We start from the raw sequence: 20434 nt of genomic DNA, 5'->3' as shown, positions 1-20434 counted from the left end.
TGAACTAAAATATTCATAATGCCTGGGCTGCACAGTGGTGCGGTAGGTAGAACTGTTGTCTTGCAGCAAAAAGGTCCTGGGTTCAATTCCTGGCCCAGGGCCTTTCAGCATGGAGTTTGCATGTTCTCTCTGTGGGTTCTCTGGCTTCCTCCCACAGTCCAAAAACATGATTGTCAGGTTAAATGATCCCTCTAAATTCTTCTTAGGTGTGTGTGCATGGTTGTTTGTCCTGTTGCCCTCCCACAGACAAGCGACCTGTCCAGGGTATACTCTGCCTCTTGCCTGAAATGCTCGGTGGAGATAGGCACCAGCACCCCTCCTGACCCCACTAAGGACAAGGGTGTTAGAAAATGGATGGATTAATCATATACAGAGTTTTATGAGTAATTTTGCCATGTTTTGTATAATAGATGGACGGACTGACAAACAGATAGTCAGACAGATTAATGGACTTCAGGGAAAAATATAATTTATTCTTTCTTCTAAGATGTTTTATACAATTATTTTTATCCCATCCTATTGTTTATTCTAAAATATGCATTTTAACTTATAACTCTTTGATACTTTGAAAACTTAATTTGTCAGATTGCAACTAAAAATCTTTAGGTTTGTCACGTTGATGTCCATAAGACTACAGAAGGAAGAACCCGTTTTGCAGTCTGCAAAACCCTCTCCTTTGTAAAGAGTTATATTTCTGTTTCTAAAAACACTGCTACACGTAACTTAAAGTATTTGAAAAGTCTAACAGTATTAATCGCTGTGTTGATGTGATAGTGGAGGGTCTCCATTCAAAAAACAAACCGCTTTTGTTTGACTTGACAGTGAAGGACTACAACTCCCAGCAGGAACCTCTTCCAGTCTGAGCTCCTTCTCAGCCAATCAGAGCCCTTCTAGATTTATGGTAGCTGTAAGGGGCACGGGGCCAGCGCGTCTAGCCAGCTCGAAGTGCCACGACTTCACAGCAGACCACGGATCCAGCGGAGTGAGGGGGGGAGAGCGCCGTTAGAGGAAAAAAAGAATAAGATTCAAGTTAGCTGGATTATAGAGATAGCTTTCCACAGAAGTCACATCATCTCCAACCCAGAGCCTGTTTTTTGCCCTCAACCAGTACCTTTTTGAAGCAAGCAGCTGTATCTTTACCAGGAGCAGCAGCGCAGTAAGTATGGGATTCTTGGAAAATTTTATTCATTGAGTCAGGCTTAGCTAGCTTGGACAGCTACCTTCGAGCTGAACCGTTAAATAACTACTTGGACTGAAAGACTGCGGGTAAAACTTGAGAGGGATTATTTAGACTTTTGGTTCTTGATTTATTTTCAGGTTTTATTGCGGGCTTTGTAGCGTTTTCTTGTGTAGACCAACAGTTGGTATGCTGGACATTAGCGAAATCCATTGATTAATACTGATAGCACTACAGCTAGCTGTTAAGGAACGTTTTAAAGCTTTATGTCTTGTGATAATTTGCACCATGTCATTGTTATATTGGATTATGTGCTTATAATATTTCTGAAATCCCTCTACCCCCCTTTCCTCAGATCCCTTTAAATGTGTTAAATGAACTAGTCAAAAACTTCGTGGAAGCACATCTTTTGTTGTGTAATAAAAACTGACGAGTTATGCTCAGATATTGCTAACAGTACGCCTGAGAGAGAAATAAATAGCGGACAAAGACTTATTTTAATTCCCACAGAGGGAATCCGGTGCACACGAATACAAGGCAGGGAGTTTGGAGTTGGAAAGTACACGTAGCATGTAACACATCAGTAGGTTGAGTCTCCTGTTGAGGCTGAAATCATCCTTGGTTGGGTTTTCTTGAAGTCCTCCTCTTCTGCTCAGTCTGAGTGGAGATGCACTGACGTGTGACACCACAGATCAGGAAGCAGCCCATTCTCCTTTCAGCCTTCTCCTTCCCTGTAATGAACAGGGACTCTGGACTCTGATTGCACTCAAATTGCTAAACGGTTACCTTTTTAAAAAGGTGGATATACATTTGTTTTTGCAGAAAACGGTCTTTATGTTTTTTTTTTCTTTTTGTGGAATGCATTTTTTTTTTATTTCCTGGATTTCAATATACAGATAGACACAAATAAAGCCAAGACTGGCGCTGGGATAAAGTAAAGAAGGCGCTTTAGTGTATCTCAGGCAGGTTTTAATGCCCTGCAGGCTCAGCATTCTGGTTTGTGACTGGAGTTGTAGGCTGAAAGCCTTCCAGGCCTTTTTTAGTTAACAGGAGAGAAAATAAATGTGAACCACCAGCCAACTTTTGAGGAAAACATCTTGCTTTGTGTGGCTACTAATTAGTAATTATTAATGCATCAAATTATAGAGTGTTTGCTGCTAAAAATACTTATTACATTACTTTAATTATTGAATTTGAAATTAAAGGTAGAACAGATCATGCTCTATCTTATCAGAATTTTTAGTTGGTTTTATTAAACATTCAACAAAATTTCACATAACGGTTTACATTTTTGGCATTATTATAAAAACTAAGTGTGATAACATTTACATTCATGCCAACAAAAAGTGCACTTTTAATGAATCTTTGCTATATATTTTGGGGGTGGGGGAAAATATTTTATTTTTATATATTTTTAGAAGAAGTGTAAACATTATAAACATGCATGCACATGTATATAAGAAGCATAAATAATATATATATATATTTTAAATTACAAATAAACATCAAAAGAAAGTATATCTCTCCACCACCACCCAAGAAACAGTTTTTATTGGCTAAGTAGCTGTTGAGCAATACAGACTGCGGCTTAGTTTGTTTTTCTGTTGTTGTTTTTTTTCTTCTTGCAATGCTTATTGATGCTGTTCTTTTTGTTAAACAGCATTAAGAGTGCACAGAGGATCTTTCAGTTATTTAAGTAGACGCTTTACCCCAGTAGAAGTGTGTATTTTTTTAGGTAAGATCTGAGCTGCACAGTCTGGTCACTGCAGCCTTCACTCAAACGTATTAGGGATATTAGCGACACCTTGAGGTTGTTATAAGTAAAGACCTTGTTAGAGCATTTCTTTTTATGTTTACTGCTGTTTTCTTTTTAGCCTGACATGCAATACCATACTACCCTAATTACTGGCTTATGTTATTGCTGTAAACAGTATGTTTGATTATTGCTTATGTTCATAGGTTCCTATTCCTCCTTTTAGGTTTACTGAAATCAAAAGATGGACATCTACGACCCCCAGACTCTTGGGATTATGGTATTTGGTGGTTTCATGGTGATCTCTGCCGTAGGGATCGCCCTTGTTTCCACCTTCTCCATGAAGGAAACCTCTTATGAGGAGGCCCTCGCTAAACAACGCAAAGAGTTGGGTAAAATACAGTCAGTTCGCTCGGAGAAAAAGAAAAAGGACAAAGTAGCCGAGAAGAAGAGCCGTGGGAAGAAAAAGGAGGAAAAGCCAAATGGAAAAATCCCGGAACAGGAGAAGGCTGAAGAAGCTGCTGACTCTGAAGCTGAAGCAGCCATTGAGCCTGCTGCTGCTGCTCCAGCTGTATCTGCTGTTCCTGCCCCTGAGCCTGCTCCAGTCCTCGAAGTTAAACCGTCTGCAGCCCCAGTGGCTGCGGAGACACAACCCCAAACTGCTGCTGAGCCATCGCCTGTGCCCTCGCCTAAGGACAAAAAGAAGAAGAAGGTGGCGAAGGTTGAGCCAGCCTCAACTCAGCAAGCCCCAGTGGTGTCTGCTGCAGTGCCAGTAAAGTCCTCAGCAGCCTCTTCTGCAACCCAGCCTCCCCCGGCTGTGCAGAGCAAAGCAGCCGCCTCCTCCTCTGGACCCCCTTCAACCAAGTCTGCTTCTGGATCTTTGAAATCCACTCCTGCATCCGCTTTGGCTCCTCCGTCAACCAAACCTGCCTCTGTCTCTGCTCCTGCTCCTGCGTCAGCTAAATCCACCAATGTCCAACCTAAATCCACCAATGTCCAACCTAAATCCACCAATGTCCAGGCTAAATCTTCGACCCCCACACCAAACAAATCTGCCCCGGCACCAAGCAAGTCCTCTACAGCCCCAGCCAAGTCGGCAGCAGCTCCATCCAAGGTCGCCCCAGTGCTGGAGGTGGTCACTAAAGATGTTCCAGTAATGGCCGTGCCTCCAGTGGGGTCTCAGCAGGCTCCTGCTCCAGCCAAAGCACAAGAACCCAAAAAGAAGGCTTCCAAGAAGAAGTCTGAGCCCGGTAAGCAAATATGATCAGGACAAATTTACTTCATTCTGCTTTAGAAGCCATGTTGTATATTCAGGTTTGGTCATATTTTAAACATTTTAGAGTTCCTACACAGTCTGAAAAATGTAGCATTTGATTAAAGATTTCTCCAAATCTGGATAATCACGGAAAGAGAAAAGAAATTATGGAAATGTTTATTTCTTTTCACATTGTCTAAAGAAATCTACCCATCATGCCATCCGTTCTTTCTGTTTTGTCAGTCCATTTGTCCTTTTGTCCATCACATTCATCTGTCTAATTCTTCTACCCATCTATGTCTTTTATTTGTTAGTTTATCCACCTTACTTCTTTCAGCAGTCACAGTTTCTACATTCAAATAATTATCTGCCATAAAATCACAGAAACCTTTTGGATTCTTTTTTTATTTGCTGGAAGGATCGGGAAGTCTGGAAATTTGAGTCTGGAAAAGCTTGGAATCGGAAATAGAAAAACATGTAGGAAGCCTGATTTAGTGGCGTCAGTATTCCTGCATTTCCATTTTTAAATGTGTCACTATATATTTTTACTTAGTTTGGTAACATATATGAATAACTAAAAGGAAACTGGTCACTGATCCTTTACCAAAACCTCGGAGCTGCTGTTGCTTTTTAGAGCTTCCATTGCAGAAATTAGTTTTCTCCTCTGAAGTGCAGGAAGTGGTCGTGGAGCCAGGAACTACATTAGCCACAACACTGGTGATTATGCGTTTTGTGCCGCTGAATCAAGAGGGAAGGCATGCCTGCATAGTTGGGTTACATAATTGTGCAGTCTAGTGCAAGGCAGAAACAACCTGTCAGTAGTGATGAGCTTCCAGCTGTGTACCCACAGTACCAAGGGGCAGCGGTGGGTAACGTCTGGCACGCCGCTCTGGGGGGCGTAGAGCACAGCAGCTTGTCCAAACACTGTTGGCCCTGTTTGGTTAGCTTACAAAGCTTTTCAGTGCCTCTGACAATGAGCAGAGAGGAGGGGCTGACCTTCTCCTGTCCCTGCGGCTCGTCTCCGCCTGGTGCCACAGCGGCCCAGCATTTTACCATCTGAAACTGCCCAGTGCCACATATTCAAAGAACAAGTCTCAACCTTGTCCTTTTTCCTCATACGCAGTCATCTTCAGGAAAACCCAAAGCTTTCCAAAAATAATAAATCCGTTTGTTCTTGTCTCTCAATTTGCTGCCATCATGTTTATTTCTCTCCAGCAGCTGTAGCGGCGGCGGTGGTCGACTCTGCTGATGCTCCGCTCTACCTGCCCTATAAATCTCTGGTTTCCACCATCAGCAGCATGGTGTTCAGTGAGGGGGAGGCGCACAGGCTCATCGAGATCCTCTCTGAGAAAGTCGGCATCATCCAGGATACCTGGCACACGGTATGAAACTCAGCAGTTGGTGATTGGGGATGGGGAAAAAAAAAAAGAACCACAACATAAAGAGAGATATGTACTTTTTTTTTCTGTGTATTGTGATTTTTTTTTAGGCCACTCAGAAGGGAGATCCGGTCACGATGCTGAAGAAGCAGCTGGAGGAGAGAGAGAAGCAGCTGGCAGCAGAGCAGGAAGATGCTTCTGCAGCTAAGAATCGTCTTCGAGAAATGACCAAGGTTCAAAACTGAAATACTCATCACGACACATTTTCTGTGCTGGGATCCTTCAAATCAGGTTTTGCTGTTCAGATTTGCTCATAGGCTAGTGTCGAGGTGAACCAATGTACAAACCAAGCCAAACTTAAAAAATGTATGTCAGTCACTGCTGTGATTTAAAAGTCCTGAGATACTAGAGAAAGTTTTAGGAAATCAGAGATTTCTCCATACGGTGTTGTCCCTCCCCTTCCTGCTGGCAAAGATTAAGACGCTTCACTTTTCCCTTCCAATCTAGGAAAATAAATCATAAACAATCCCATCTTAAAAAATAAGTCTCATCATACCTGAGCCTGAGTATGTCCAAGGTTGATTGATCAAAATTGGAAAATTTTTTTTTTAGTCTTTGAAGTCAAAATTGCAGAATGACAATACATGAAAAAAGCTATCTTCACCTTCTTAGATAACTATGAAGCATGACATGCTGGAGGGTTTTTCCACTCGGAAATATGGAAAACAAGTCAGATTGCAATTTTTCTGTATCCAGAAAAAGGATTTTGAATGAGTCAGTGGCTCAAACATGCTGAAAGGAAACAGGAAAATAATGAAAATTTAAAACTACCCTGAAACACACAATCTGACCACGTTTTAGTTGAATCGACACAGTATTGTGTAAAGATGAAACAAAAACATCAAGGAAGCCAAAAGAGTTAAATAAAAGCAACTGGTTGGTGGTAAACATTTCTGCTTTAACGTGCTGTTGCAGTGATGTTTTTACTGAAGGTTATCAGAGAATCTCATACCGACTCTAAATTTAGGTTGTTGTTTTTTTGTTTTGTTTTTTTTGTCCTGAAGGTGGTGCTAGAATAAAGCACACAAAATAACTTGCTGATCAAAACCAGATTTCTTATTGGAACAAATCTTTATAAAGCTCCTGTATTAAAGTCAGAATCCATCCAGAGGGAGGCGGGGTTTGCTAGTACTCGGCTTCAATGTTTACCATAGTTTGAATTGAAAATCTAAATGTGATTCACACTGAATCACATTTGTTTTGTAAAAACTATGTGTTTAATAATATTACCAGACCAACGTCTCACTTAAAGATTAAAAAGTGAAATTAGTGATGGCTATTTTCACAATTTCTTCACCTGAAGTGACTCTGCAGCCTCAGAAACGTGAAGTGAACGGGTCTGACTGTAGTTTGCATTCACCAGGAGTTGTCGGCGGAGAAATCCAAGGTGGCCAGCGTGGAGACGCGGCTCAGCTCTCAGCTGAGCAAGAGGGAGCAAGAAATGATCGCTCTGCAAGCGCGCATGCAGGCCAGTTACCAGGACCATGTAGCCCAGACCCAGAGGCTCAATGCAAAGGTTAGTTCATTTAATATCACTGTTCATTTGCTAAGAACTTGATCTTGGATCCTTATCTGCTGAAATATATTGTTGTATAGATGCTTTTATTTCTGCAGTGTTACTGATAAAATAAAAAAAACTTTAAACTGCAGATCCTGAGCCTGCAGGACCAGCTGGAAAAAGGTCCTAACGCCCAACTTGCTCGTCTGCAGCAGGAAAATTCAATCCTCCGCGATGCTCTAAACCAGGCAACTAGTCAAGCTGAGAGCAAGTGAGTTTCTAACTACATTTAATTACAGACCTTATATGTAGTACACCTGGTGTTTGTGTTTGAATTATTTGGTTTCTAAACTTTTCTTCACTTAATCTCGCTCCCCTTTTTTTTTTTTCTTCTTCTTTTTTTTCCGTCGCTCTCCGATCAGACAAAATGCAGAGCTGGCCAAGCTGCGTCAGGAATGTGCAAAGCTAACCAAAGAGCTCGGAGAGAAGACGGAAAGTCTCCTTACTGATGAGCACGTCAGGAAAGGGCTGGAGTCCAAGCTCTCTGCCGCAGAGAAGCAGCTCTCACTGCTGCAGGTTGGCCCGGCCTGTGGGAACGGCACTTTTTTTTTATCATCATATACAGGAGAGGTGCTCGGGTTTCCATGTGGAAGCAGATTTATTCTTGTTGTTTTCTATTAAACCCGGTGTCGTGTTTCAGTAGCCACATGGTTATGAAGTGGAGAGAGAAAAAAAAAAAGTAAGCCTTTTCCCACCTATTCACTGACCTTCTCGTGTTCAGGGAATGGATTACTGCAGGGATTAGGAATCGGTGTAGGTGTGTAATAACTCACCTTCAAGAAAAATACTTTAACGTTTCTAAATCTGGTAAACTTGATTAAATATTTCTGTAAGGATCCTTCAGACGACTTTATGCCTCACAAGAAACGAGTTGTGCCCTACCAAGTCAAAACCAAAACACAGAAAACCGTTTAAAAACTAGGCTTAAATGGCCCAATGTATGTTTGTTTGACCAAATATTAAAATGATTTTTACCAATCATATTCAATAAATATATATTTTTTAAATTGGGCATAAATACAAGCAAACAACAAAACCCCTGATGGTACTAAGAAATGGATGGAAGTAATTTAAGATCTGATGGCAATAAGAAACAAGGTAAGATAAAATACAAATTGGTATATAAATAAAATTTCAACGCTTTATAGTTTGAATGGAAATGGGATACAAAAAGCTGAAATAGTTCATCAAAGATGAAGTTGCACAATTAAAATTGAGATCAAAATAAAAGCTTCTTTAAAAGTAAGCAAAGAAAATGACATGCAATGAAAACATAAGGAAAAATACTAAATTTAACAAAAAGGCATCTTTCGTTCGCTTTTAAACTCACCAACACTGTCAGCTGTCCTTCTAGGAAAGAACTGCAGAAGCCTCCTGTGTGTTTATTCTAACGTTTTTATTTTTAAACCCATCCTCATACTTGAGGATTCTGGAGGACTCTTGCGATTAAAAACATCTCAGATAAATGTGACGGGTGATAAAGGGATTTGTAGGTGTTTAAAAAGAGCTTAGCTCTTTAAGCCTGACAGAAAACATGACTAGGCTCTTTGTGGTTTCCATGCACAATTAAAAATTTTCACCTGCTCAACAATAAATGAGTAACAACAATATAAGCTTAATAAAGCAAAGTATCATATCAAAGAAAGACCCTTGATGTCCTGAATTTTTTGCACACATTGTTTTCTTCTTCTAGAAATCTTAAGTTATTCTCAGCAGGAAGAACAGGATATGAGTCACAACGAAACCGCTTGCTGTTTTAAGCCAGCTTTAATAATTGGGTGTGTCAAGTTTGAGATCCTACTTTCTCTTAAAAGCAAAAGTAAGACAAACAAATTTTGCATTGTGCCCAACATTTTTATGTTAAGTGTCTATTTTGACGGTTTCTTTTTTTTTTTTTTCTTTTAATTACAGTTAAACGTATTTAAAAATGTGTCTGTAAATAAATAAATTGCCTGGTTTAATATTTGTTCACTTCCTGGTTTCAAGTCAAACCCCATGGCTTACTGAAGGGAAGTACGTCTCAGTTCATTTGCAACTTGTCTGTGCCGCCGGTGGCTCACATGCTGCGGCTCTTCCTCTATTACTGGTTATTTGTAGCGACTTAGTAAGCACGGCTGACATGCCCTGTTGTTTAATCATTAACCTACTCTCCATCGCAGCTGTTTCTTGTTTGCGAGCATCTTGCTATGTTGCAACCAGGCGCCCTAAAAGCGCGGCAGCCGTTTGTCTGAATCATCTCTAAATTCCTTAATGTTCAGTGCGCTCTCTGTGAAAAAGTGTTAAAATGTTAACTCCTCCCTGCCAAACTGATTCTAACACTCAGGGTATAGCTTTTTATGTTTGTTTTTTTTATTTTTTAGATTATTTAATTCACTTTTTTCTAAGTTCATATCTTAATCAATGATTCAGTAAGCCTTTGCTGCCTCCTGCTGTCTGACACGTTTTAACCAAAATCCCCCAGGCGAGCCGTGCAGAAAGTGAGCAGGCGTTGCAGAAGCGACTGGAGGAGGTGAGCGAGGAGCTCAGGACGACGCAGAGCAGAAACAGCAGCCTGCAGGCCACTCTGGAGCAGAGCCAGCAGGACAGCAGCGCGGTGTCAGGTCAGAGAAAGGCGTGGCAGGGTCGTGTTCATGACCTTTTTCATGCTACGGTGTAGAGTAAGTCGCATTTTTGCCCGTGCAGAGTACAAAGTGCGCATAGAGAGGTTGGAGGCAGAGGTCAAGGAGCGTTCTGGTCAGGTGGAGACCCTCACTGCCCAGCTCGGGGAGACGCAGGCGGAGAAGAGCCAGCTCACACAGCAGCTGGCCTCCATCAACTCACTGCTGGAGGCTAGTCAGAGCAAACAGGATAAGGATGGCAAGCAGGTAGGACATTTTTGTTTTTGATCTTTCAGTTTGACTTTTGCTTGGACAAAACGCTCAGTGATTTTTATCACTTTATCAGCAGGTCAAGCCAGCAGAACTGGAACATCTAAAGCTCAGGTAAGTGGGTCGTCTTTTGTGTTTTGCAGGCATGACGTGAAAGCAAAGATTTTTTCTTACTGATTAGGTTTTTTTTGTTTGTTTGTTGTTGTTTTTTTACAGCCTTCAAGAAAAGGACAGCCAGCTGAGTTCACTTCATGAAGAACTGAAGCAGCTGCAGATAAAGCAGGAAGCTGCAGTGAGTGTTACAATCAATTAGTACTAAATCCACTGTCCAGTGGAGCCACTGTTGTTCTTGATGCTAACAATGAGAATCTGATCCACTAGGAGAACGCCATTACTGAACTTGAGCAAAAAAATAAGAGGTAAGGCGTTTTCCTTTGTTTGTCCCTGAGATCCTGCTGGCTAGGCACAAATTAACTGATGCTAATCTGTTTAGTGAGGATGCCAGCCTTGTCAGCTCACTTCAGGAAGAACTCAAAAACCTCAAAGAAGAGATGGTGCAAGTTGAAAACGCAAAAGTAAATTTCCTCGTGTTAAATGTGAATTATTCTATGGCCGACGGGGTGTTACTGAGCAAATATTGTGTTTTTGTGTTTTTTTTCTAGTCGGACACTTCAGCAAAGGTCACACAGCTGCAGAACAGGTAACACACTGCACCTGGATTTTACTTCATTCCTTTTTGTTCAAAGTGTTAAAAGGTGATTTGGTAATATGTGTGAAGGGTCCAGGGCTCCTTCACTCTGCTCAAAGTCTGGATGTGTTGAAACATGGAAATAAGCTGGTGTGAGGAAAAACTCATTTAGCCTCCGACTAGATGAAACATCACAGAAAAAAGTTTAAAAAGCAAAACCTGACAATTTACTACTTTTTTTTATTGTCCTGTAAACCTTCATAGATCAGGGCTTGAGAGGTTCTGCAAGTTATTTAAATTTATCCAGTCTCAGTATATTAAATATATTCCGTACTAGTCAAGTCTTAAATGTTTTTGGTTAAAGCTTTTATTGTTGCTGTTACTTTTTTTTTCTTAGATAGACTCATGACTTCCATTTGGTCTCTGATTTTTGTGCTGTGGGAAAATATTATACTATGTATAATTGAAATATGATGCAGGGATGTCTATATCTATCTATCTCCAGAGTTTGTTCCTTTTATGTAATGGTCAAAAGTTGCTTTTGTTGGTGTATTTATTGCTGTTATTTATTGCCTGGCCACTGTAGGAACATCTGCCATAAATCCATAGAGAACTGTTGTATCTGTGCTTTAATTTGGGTTCAACAGAACCGAGAACTGAGGAACTATGCTTTTGTTTTTTGTCAGTCTGTCTGAGAAGGATTCCCTTGTTGCATCACTGCAAGAGGAGTTGAGGGAAGCAAAAGCTGCCACAGATGCTGTAAGCTTTCATTTTGTTTGTTTTACATGAATGACTTTATGGTTTGGTGTTTATGAGCCAACTGATTAGGCCGTCCTCTGCTGCAGAATGGTGTGGCTCAACTGGCAGCTCTTCAGAACGAAGCCAAAGAAGCTCTTCAGTCGCTCTTCCCACAGATTCCAGTGGAGACAGAGCAGGTAAGTAACAGAGATCACTAACTGATACTGTGACAGTGATCCAATTTACAGTGATGATCTTTCTGTTTTCCTTTCTTTTTTTATTTAGCCCAACTGGTTAAAAGCATTTACACAGAAAGCTCAGGAGGCCCTTAGCCAGCAGAGTAAGGAGTCTCATTCAAGCACAGCATCGCCAGTAAGCATTTCCTTTATTTCTTTATTTTTTTCACAAATGAATATAAAGTTGATGAAAATGTTTCCAGAAGAAGCTTTGGATGTTTGTTGTTGTTGTTACAGGAGTTGCTGGAGAAACTGAAGGAATCGGAGGAGAACTACAGTTCCCTTCAGGCTGAATGTGACCAGTACAGGACGGTCCTGGCTGAAACTGTAAGTGGATGAAATCGGCACAACATGGAACAGTCATTAGCTTTCTGTGTTCAATAGATACTACTTGTGTAATTATGATGCAGGAAGGAATGCTGAAACATCTGCAGAAAAGCGTGGAAGAGGAGGAGCTGGTTTGGAAGTCAAAGATGGCAAACTCAGAAGAACAGCTGAAGGAGGTATGTGGAAGCCTGACCTTTGGTCATGATCAGTCTGATTCCGTCTGAGACGTCGCTCTTCCCTCTGTGACTCTGACAGGCTTTGCAGAAAGTCAGCAAGCTGGAAGCAGAAAACCAAAGTGTAGAACAGGTTGGTTTTTCTTACTGTAATTCACATTTTCAGGGAGTTTTTGAGTAAAAATGTTAAATGTCCTGTTTTGTGTGTTTGTTCAGTTGAAGGAACAAGTGATGCTTCTGGAAGCTCAGCTTGAAAAGCAATCAGACAACCTAATGACCTCAGAGGAAGTGGCGCAGGTACGCAAGCAGGAACCAATCTCTTATATAAACACACAATAAATACAAGCTGTCTCTTTCTATTAAATCTCCATGTGTTACTCGTACAACTTTGAACCCCTTTTCATCAGGGTTGAATTTGTGATTATAAATCTTTGGATTTCCCTTTTTCCTTTTTTTTCAACCTACATAAAGTTGTCATAAACTGACCTTTTTAAAAGAACCTCAGTGCAAGATAAACCATTCCAGATATGTTGACTCTAAATGAGATCCAGCCTTAAAAAGTTGTGAAAGAAGCCAAACTCACATTTGAATGTTAAATGTTTTGTACTCGATTTATTTTTCCAGTTTCAAACTCTGGAAGTTTTAAAATATCTTCTTGATTGGAAGATTCAGTTTTTTTTTCCTCGTGTGACCAGAGCTCCTTACCTCTACCATACTCTTTCATTTTATTATTATTATTATTATTTTTTAGATGAAGTGAGCAGACCTCTATCAGAGGTTCAAAACTTACAATATTGTTTTATACCCTAATGCTGGTTGTTCACTAATGTTCAAGGCAATTTGTTGCCCTGGATTTTTTTTTTTTAGGAATTTGAGTGAAGAAGCTGAACCCAAATGAATTCCATCTATTTCATATCTTTTATTTGTCCCCTCTGTGCTCAGCTGAAGCTGCAGCTGTCAGATTACCAGAACCAGTTGGACTTGGCCCAGAAGGATGTCCGGGCACACAAGGAGGAGCTCCAACAGGTGAATTTTTATTCCAATGCTCCTTCCTTTTTTTTCTTTTTGGCCTTCAAAGACAAACATGTACAAATCCAAATACCTGAGCGACTGCGTTGAGAGGGGAGGTGTGAGGAATTAGTGGAAATCCCTCCTTTATGCTCACAACCTGCTCTGTAAGGTGTCAGTAACGTCACGGGATTCATCCACGGCGATTGCGTAACGAGTGACTGGCGACGGCTTCCTGTTTCAGGTCAGAGCACAGCTGGGCGAGATCACGAAGCGGACTCAGGGAGAGCAGAACGGCCCGGCTGAGGCCGAACCCAGTCAGGTCAGGGTGCGAGGATCACAGGGCACCCTCCGCTTCCTGTCAGAAAGTACCAGACAGCGACTGGAACAGCAGCCCAGAACTCGTCCCATAGGAGCTGGGTCTAATCTGAAATAAAGAACCTTTTTATTTGCCATCAGGTTTAGCTGACGTGCTAAACAATAAAGCCAAAAGTCAGCGTGTGTAAACACAAACGGATGAGTTTAGATTCGGGACTTGCTTCATTTCCAGTCTGTCCAGTACTCCTCTGACGGCAGCTCTGTATGCTAACCACTGTTTGCGTCAGCTAAGTACACTTAACCCTCACCGCTGCTCTTCCTCCTTGTTAGCATGCTCCCCTCCATCCTGTGTTAACTAATTTTCTCCTCCATTAACAGAGTAGAACATAAGTTCTCTACTTGAACATTTCAGCTAAAACATATCGACAAGAAACTAACTTGGACCAGCTTCAGTGTGCTGATTTGACACATGCGTATCTGGAAAAGTGTGTATTTACAGCGTTGTGATGGTGTGTGTGTGCTGCCAGGTTCAGAACGAGTTGAACCAGACGACGGAGAAGCTGCGCGGAGAGGAGACTCAGAGGCAGCAGCTCCTGGAGGAATTCGAGCAGGTAGCCGAGACGTCACCTGTGCGCTCGCTGGTCGTGTGTTCGTGTGATGCTGCAGTGAGTCATACTGACACGCCTCTTTGACTTCCAGGCCCAGAAGACGGTGGGGGAACTCCAGGCCCAGCTGGATCTTTTAAAAGTTTCTACAGACGCGCCGCAATCTGACACAGAAGACGTAGCTCAGCTCAAGGTGTGTTAAGATACCCGGATGTAATGTTTAGCTCAGTGCAGCAGCTTTTCATTCTGCTGCGATAAACACTTTCCTTTATTTATTATTCAAAAGAAGCCACAAAAATCAGCCAGCCCCAAATGTGCGAGTGAGAGTATATTGATCTTAAGCTGTACGATCTCAATCAACATTTCCATTAACTCTGACCAGCTTCATTGTCCCTGTTAAAGTAAATCTTGAGTGTTTAAATAGACGGTAACTGGATTTCTTCTATTTCTCAAAGACTATTCACCTCTCATACAAGAGAAGATGAAAAGTTCTTTTTTTTCCGTTTTGTTTTTTTTAAAGATAAGTTTATCGAGAACAATACATATCGTACGGTATACATACTGTACACATTTGTCAGTTACAGCATACAACGTTTCCCCCTCTCATAATGTGAACAATTTCAACAGAATTGACCTGCTGTGAACACACAGCAGGTCAAAAGAAAACTTTAACTTGTTTTCAAGAAAAAAACAAGTTAAAGAGAAAAAAAAAAAAAAAAAACTTCACCATGGTTACCATATCGTAACAAGTCCCTCTCCGTCATCCTGTTGGGTGCAAGTTGGTTTTTCCACTGTAAAATTCTCAAAAGTTCTGCGAGACCACTTCTTTTGAAGCGCACAGGACTATCATAACCTGGATGACTGAGAATCCACCACAACCTGCTGAAGAGAAGCATCCCCGCAGCATGATGCTGCCCATACGAGGTCTCACCTAGAAGTATGGATTATCCACATAGCTTTGCTCATATTCCTAAAAGTCAAATTTGATCTCCTCTCGACATGTTTGTCGATCTTCTTTTTACATGTTTGCTGTTCTCCATATTTGACTTGAGAGACTGCAGACAGGACTTTTTGTGGCACTTTGAACAGCGGCCATCTTCTTTCTGCTCTTTAGTAAAGACCAGATTTGTGTAGCGCTGCGTAAGACTAAGTCGTTTTGTCAGTGGAATCTTCTTCCTCTTGGCTGCTTTACAGATTAATGACCTCCTGTCCTGTCAGGTTAGGTAGAAATCTAAGTGCAAATCTACCCCACATTTTTCAGATTATAGGTGTTCAAAAACAACCAGTTTATGTTGTTTCCTATGAAGTTCATTTTAGCTTGTTGTGTTAAACCAGGGGAACACTTTTAACTGGTATAAAAAAAATGTTTATATACTTGACTGTGAGACCAGCACAATTATGTGGTTGTCAGAGTTAAACGCCAACGTCTAAACATTGTGTTAAACAAGACCCTCTCTACAGTTGGTGACAATTTAACATGGTTAATAATCTTACTTACATTTGAGAACCTTATCTGTCAAAGCTTGAGCCATTCAGTTTCTTTTCCTCAAATCTTTGAAACATTTTACAGATTTTACACCATTCAGAGTTATGTTTGCTATAATAATTTGAACAGGAGCGTCTTGAGAAGGAGAAGAAGCTGTCCAAAGACCTTGGCCAAGCAGCCACTAAGCTCCAGCAGCTTCTTAAAGCCACTCAGGAGCAGCTGACCAAAGAGAGAGAGACTGTGAGAACATTACAGGAACACCTGGAGGTCAAAGTGCGTCTCCTACTGCTATAACACACAGATTGGCTTTAAATCTTTCCATATTTTGTCACTTTTTCATATTTCTTTTTTTTTTTTTTTTCAGGGGGAATTTGTGGAACTGAAGGAAGGAACATCCGTCTGAGTTGAAGCTCACCAGGAACGCTACAATAAAACCGCCAAATATGCCTTATAATTACCTAGTTATGCATTCCAAATTTATTCTTTCTTGTACTGTAGTTGTTTGCATTTCGTTGCAACTTTTAGGGATCAAATATTTTTGTGTAATGAATATTTCAAAGCAAGATTAGAGGAGAGTATCCTGCTGCAGTCTTTACTGAAGCCCACATTCCATCTACGATTCTGACTATGTCAGAAGTTATTTATCCCTTTGCCTTATAGTCCAAACATTTCCCCCCATAGTTCAGTGTTAAAAAGGGAACGTGAATGCACGTCAGACGTGCTTCAATCTGTGCAATTACTTTGTATGTCTTTTCTATGTGGTTGAATGATGGGAACACTTTATGGTTCATTGTAGAGCCTGCTTTTCCTCTGCAGCTGGCTGACAAACACATCAGATTTGTATGAATGAATAAACTACAGTTGAGCACTACCTGCTGCTGTTGTGTGTGAGAGGGAGAGATTTTATATTTCCTTTCCTGATTCAAAGTTATGCATGTGGACAAATCAGAAGACAAAACCTCAGTAATTAAGTTCAAACTTTGAAACCAAGATGTTTTTTGAATATAAATTTAAAAAAAATACACATTACAATGAAAACATAAAATTTTCTCTAATAATCCAGATATTCCATTTTACAACTAAGCATTTTTAATAGAAAAAATATATATTAAAAAGTATTTTTATATGCAGAATATATGTAATCAGAACTTGGTTTTCATGCTATTCTATAACCATTATAAATCGACTAAATACAAGTCCTTAATTTTTGTGCTATGTTTCTATAAATGTGAAATTTTAAAATATATTTATAGATGTAAAAAAAAAATGCTTTAATGTTTAATGCTTAAAGAGCTTTACTGGGCCTGTGTGTGGTTTTGGATGGGGCCTAGAAGAATTTGCCCTGTATGGCATTCATGCAACAAACACCCCCATTAACAGTTGCACATCCTGCCTGGGTTCAAAAAAAAAAAAACTGTCACAGGTCTGTCAGGAAGTATTACAACACTGCAACTCTCTTGCTACATGTCAAATTTGGTCATAAATTTAGTACGTTAAAATGGTTTCAGCCTCTTTTTGCTCTTGAGTTACACCAGGAAATGTTTTGCACAATGAATGTTGTGTGCTTTGGTTTCAGGCTTGATCCATATCTGCTTTTAAAAGACTTTGTAGAAGTGAAACTAAAACCCAGCATTGTTTAAACTTCACCAACTTGCAACAGAAAGCCGTAAAGCTGTTGTGGTGCACGGTTTCACACAGATGCAGAGTTAAAAGCAAATAGGTCCATTTTGAATAGAAGACAAGTTCCTGCCAAACTATTCCTTATATGGTTTGAATCTGAGAAGTAGAAGTGACATCACTGAGACACTGCCACACATCAGTTGCAATTTTAGTTTGCTCAGCCCTTCATGGTTTGAAGCAGGAAATCTCATTTCCTTAAAGATGCAATGACTTTTGGGAAGTTAACTGTTGAGCACAAAGGTTTTAGTTGCCATAATAGAAAACTTAAGTTTATCAGATGCATTAAGACAGTTTGTAAGATAAATTAGGCAGTCACATTTATGCTCAAGACAGAACACTGCAGTTATTCTCCCGCTAAATTGCATTAAAATGTCATTAAATTAGGTCAAATCTCAGAATTACTTGTTTTTTGGTTAGTATGCTAAAGTCAATTAATGCACTTTACTTTTTCTGCTGTATCTGCAGGACAGCCAGCTTTCTGGAGGTACAAAATGCAAAATCCTGAGCCTCAATGTGCAAATTTACCTACTAGACAAATGACTTAAAAAAAAAAAAAAGATACAAAAATTGTTGCACTCACTTTATTTGACAATACATTGACTGACTTTCTTGTAATTTTCAGTTCTTTTACATACAAAGATGTACAGTATTTCCATGTAGCCACAGTGCAATAGTCTAAGAAATGCAGTTGTGGGTCAAACTATAAGCCCAGTCATACAGAGTTTGTAAACCTGAAAGTATTTTACAGCTTATGTACCCAGATCAATTGTACATGAACATGCAAGAATCTAACCATATGTACAGAGCTTTAGAGGAACAGAAGGGATCTGACAATTTCCTCCCACCCCCATTTTATTTTATTTTTTTAAGAGACCAGATTAAACAAACTGAATCAGAAGATTAGAAGCTGTGATCAGAGTCGGCTTTTCAAAAGCAGGATTTGATTTTTTTCATTAGACATCATGGCCTTCAACTTTGATAACGTTTTTGCTGATCTTTGCTGCAAATTGGTCCCTGGTGCCGTAATCTGAGAGGTCGTTCATTTGCAGCTCGTGTTTGATGCCTGAGAAGATATACATACACAGAAATTAAATTTAATAAATTTCCTCAAATGAATGTGAAGCATCAAGTCACTCAAGAGTTGAAACATGGGATTTTTACAACACCGCTTAAATTAAGAAAGCAAAAACCTACCTGTCAAAACCTTCTTAAGAGAGTCTTTTGAGCTAGCGTACTGCATTTTGGACTTGATGGGTGCGGTTTCAGGAGCCCTGGAACAAAGAAATGGTCAGCCAGCTTGCCAATCCTGTTCAGTTCTCATAAACACAGTAGCCCCACATTTCCGACTACTTAAAAATGACAAATTTTGCCTGAAAGAAATATCTGCAAGTACCACATCACAAAGACCAGCTCCTCTTTCCTGCTCGACTCCTTGGTCTCAAAGTGGCAGTCGTACAGCAGGTAGCGACACTTGTCCTTGTCCAGCTGATTCAAGAAGAACCTGAAGATGTCGTTCTCCCCGCTCAAATCCTTTTCTCTGAAGACATTTTCCACTTTGATAAAACCCTCTTTGATTTCCAAGACCACAATTCTGATGCGCTCGTTTGCATCCGCGTCGCTCTTCACCACTTTCATGTCACTGATGATGTCCTTGACTTGGTCGTCGACTTGCACTCCAGATGCCTGAGAAAACAGAAATTCACATTTTAGGGTTGAAACAGGGAATTAAAAAAAAAAAAAAAAAAAGGGAAAAAATGCTTTTCTAAAGGAGTGTGCCGAGATTAATGATCAGTTTTGTGCTCTAAAACTTTACTAATACATTAGAAACTGCCACAATCCAGACCCTTTTGTCAAATTTGGGCCTGGATTGGAGCTTCAGCAGCTACTCTTTACTTGTACTCTGGTTCTGAGAAGAAAAGCAGAACAGAGAGATGAAGAAACAGGAAGCTCTTCACAACTTCAAAACTGAGTGCAAAAATGTCAGTCCAGTTGAGGCAATGAAGCTCACAAAAGCTTTATGAACTTCTGTCTTCTTTGAATTAAAGTGTTGCTTCCCAGCCAGTCTTGGGCCTTGGTTCAACTGCATTCCAGTCAGTCTGGAACAAGTTAGCACAAGAAACTCTGCCCTCAGCGACCCTCAACAAGTTTCAAACACGTACGGAGCTCCCTCCATTTTGGAGGCAAACCACACCTTGCACAAACCCTTTTCGCCACCTGGTTCATTTTCACCCCCTTAAATAGTTCACACCCGATAAGCTCCAGATTATAAACCCTCTTTAATTTTAAAATCACTTAAAAACTACATATATACAAACTCAAATGTTCCACATGTTCTAAAATAAGGAAGTGACTAAAACAACAAAAAAATAAGACATAATGCTTGCATTTCCTATGAGCCAAACAAATAAAACTGAACTCTTATTCAAGATCACATTTCATCTAAAATCCACCACAATCTCACAGAAAGTGTGCTCGCTCACTCACTCACCATTGTGCTTGTGATGTGTGAAGGAAAGAGGCAGCAGAGGAAAAAATGGCAGCTGCAGTCAGACTGCTGAGCGGGTTATAAGAAGGAAGAGCAGCAGGTTGACTCACAGAGGAGGAGCTGCACTAAGTGAGCACACCTCCAACAGACCCACCCACTTCGGCGCAGGTGTGATACACTTACAGCTGCAACTTCGGCTTTTAATTATATCTCATGCAAAGCCTGAATCACAGTTTTTGCCATTGCTCGGATTGCATTACAAAGTCCCACACGTTTAAGTTCCCCCGTTATAATTTGATTCAGTGGTGCAAATCCATAAACTGACTTAGGTTTTCCAAGTAAAACTCCAGGTGTTGAAGGTTAGCAACTCATAGCCTTATATGGAAAGCAAACCTGTCCACCTTTAACCCATCTGCTGCTGAGACGCAGCTAGGCCTCCTTTTAAGGTAAAAGGTAGGACAAGTGGAGACATGACGATTAGGGAATTTAAGCTACCTGTTGAAACTGGGACAGCACATGCTGGTGATAAGTGGGATAAACAAGAACATGAATGGTTCAGTTCCATTTATGGTCAGTTCCAGGCCATAAATGGCCAGTCTGGCCATATGGAAGTCTGGTTCCATATGGAACTGACTGCAATT

At 40.5% G+C, this 20434-nt stretch overlaps 2 protein-coding genes across 6 annotated transcripts; one reads left to right on the top strand and one right to left on the bottom strand.

The window, feature by feature from the left end:
• Window positions 1-900: 900 nt before the first annotated feature.
• On the top strand, window positions 901-16499 carry rrbp1a (ribosome binding protein 1a). 5 transcript variants are annotated; one of them, XM_015051726.1, is made up of 27 exons: window positions 901-1156; window positions 3157-4180; window positions 5401-5567; window positions 5675-5797; window positions 6988-7140; window positions 7275-7393; window positions 7545-7698; window positions 9644-9782; window positions 9865-10046; window positions 10129-10163; window positions 10266-10341; window positions 10431-10468; window positions 10543-10624; window positions 10712-10749; window positions 11424-11496; window positions 11583-11672; window positions 11761-11847; window positions 11949-12038; window positions 12122-12214; window positions 12294-12344; window positions 12428-12508; window positions 13154-13237; window positions 13464-13541; window positions 14065-14148; window positions 14237-14335; window positions 15758-15901; window positions 15993-16499. In XM_015051726.1, the coding sequence occupies exons 2-27, from the start codon at window positions 3175-3177 to the stop codon at window positions 16029-16031; spliced, it is 3405 nt and encodes a 1134-aa protein (XP_014907212.1). In that variant the 5' UTR covers window positions 901-1156; window positions 3157-3174; the 3' UTR covers window positions 16032-16499. The 5 variants fall into 5 exon arrangements, with proteins under 5 accessions (XP_014907212.1, XP_014907208.1, XP_014907209.1 ...); XM_015051722.1 differs by having other exon boundaries at window positions 10126-10163; XM_015051723.1 differs by having other exon boundaries at window positions 3137-4180; window positions 10126-10163.
• A 1376-nt stretch (window positions 16500-17875) lies between these two features.
• Window positions 17876-19906, bottom strand: cfl1l (cofilin 1 (non-muscle), like). Its single transcript, XM_015051728.1, has 4 exons — window positions 19797-19906; window positions 18702-18991; window positions 18503-18579; window positions 17876-18371 (listed from the first exon to the last, which is right to left on the bottom strand). The coding sequence occupies exons 1-4, from the start codon at window positions 19797-19799 to the stop codon at window positions 18262-18264; spliced, it is 480 nt and encodes a 159-aa protein (XP_014907214.1). The 5' UTR covers window positions 19800-19906; the 3' UTR covers window positions 17876-18261.
• Between the last annotated feature and the right edge of the window lie 528 nt (window positions 19907-20434).

The sequence above is a fragment of the Poecilia latipinna genome, unplaced genomic scaffold (assembly GCF_001443285.1).
Source record: "Poecilia latipinna isolate Pla-1442-1.1 unplaced genomic scaffold, P_latipinna-1.0 Scaffold1062, whole genome shotgun sequence".
NCBI classification, from domain to species: domain Eukaryota; kingdom Metazoa; phylum Chordata; class Actinopteri; order Cyprinodontiformes; family Poeciliidae; genus Poecilia; species Poecilia latipinna.
The sequence above is the reverse complement of the archived record's forward strand: the minus strand, read 5'-3'. Positions and strand labels throughout refer to the sequence as shown.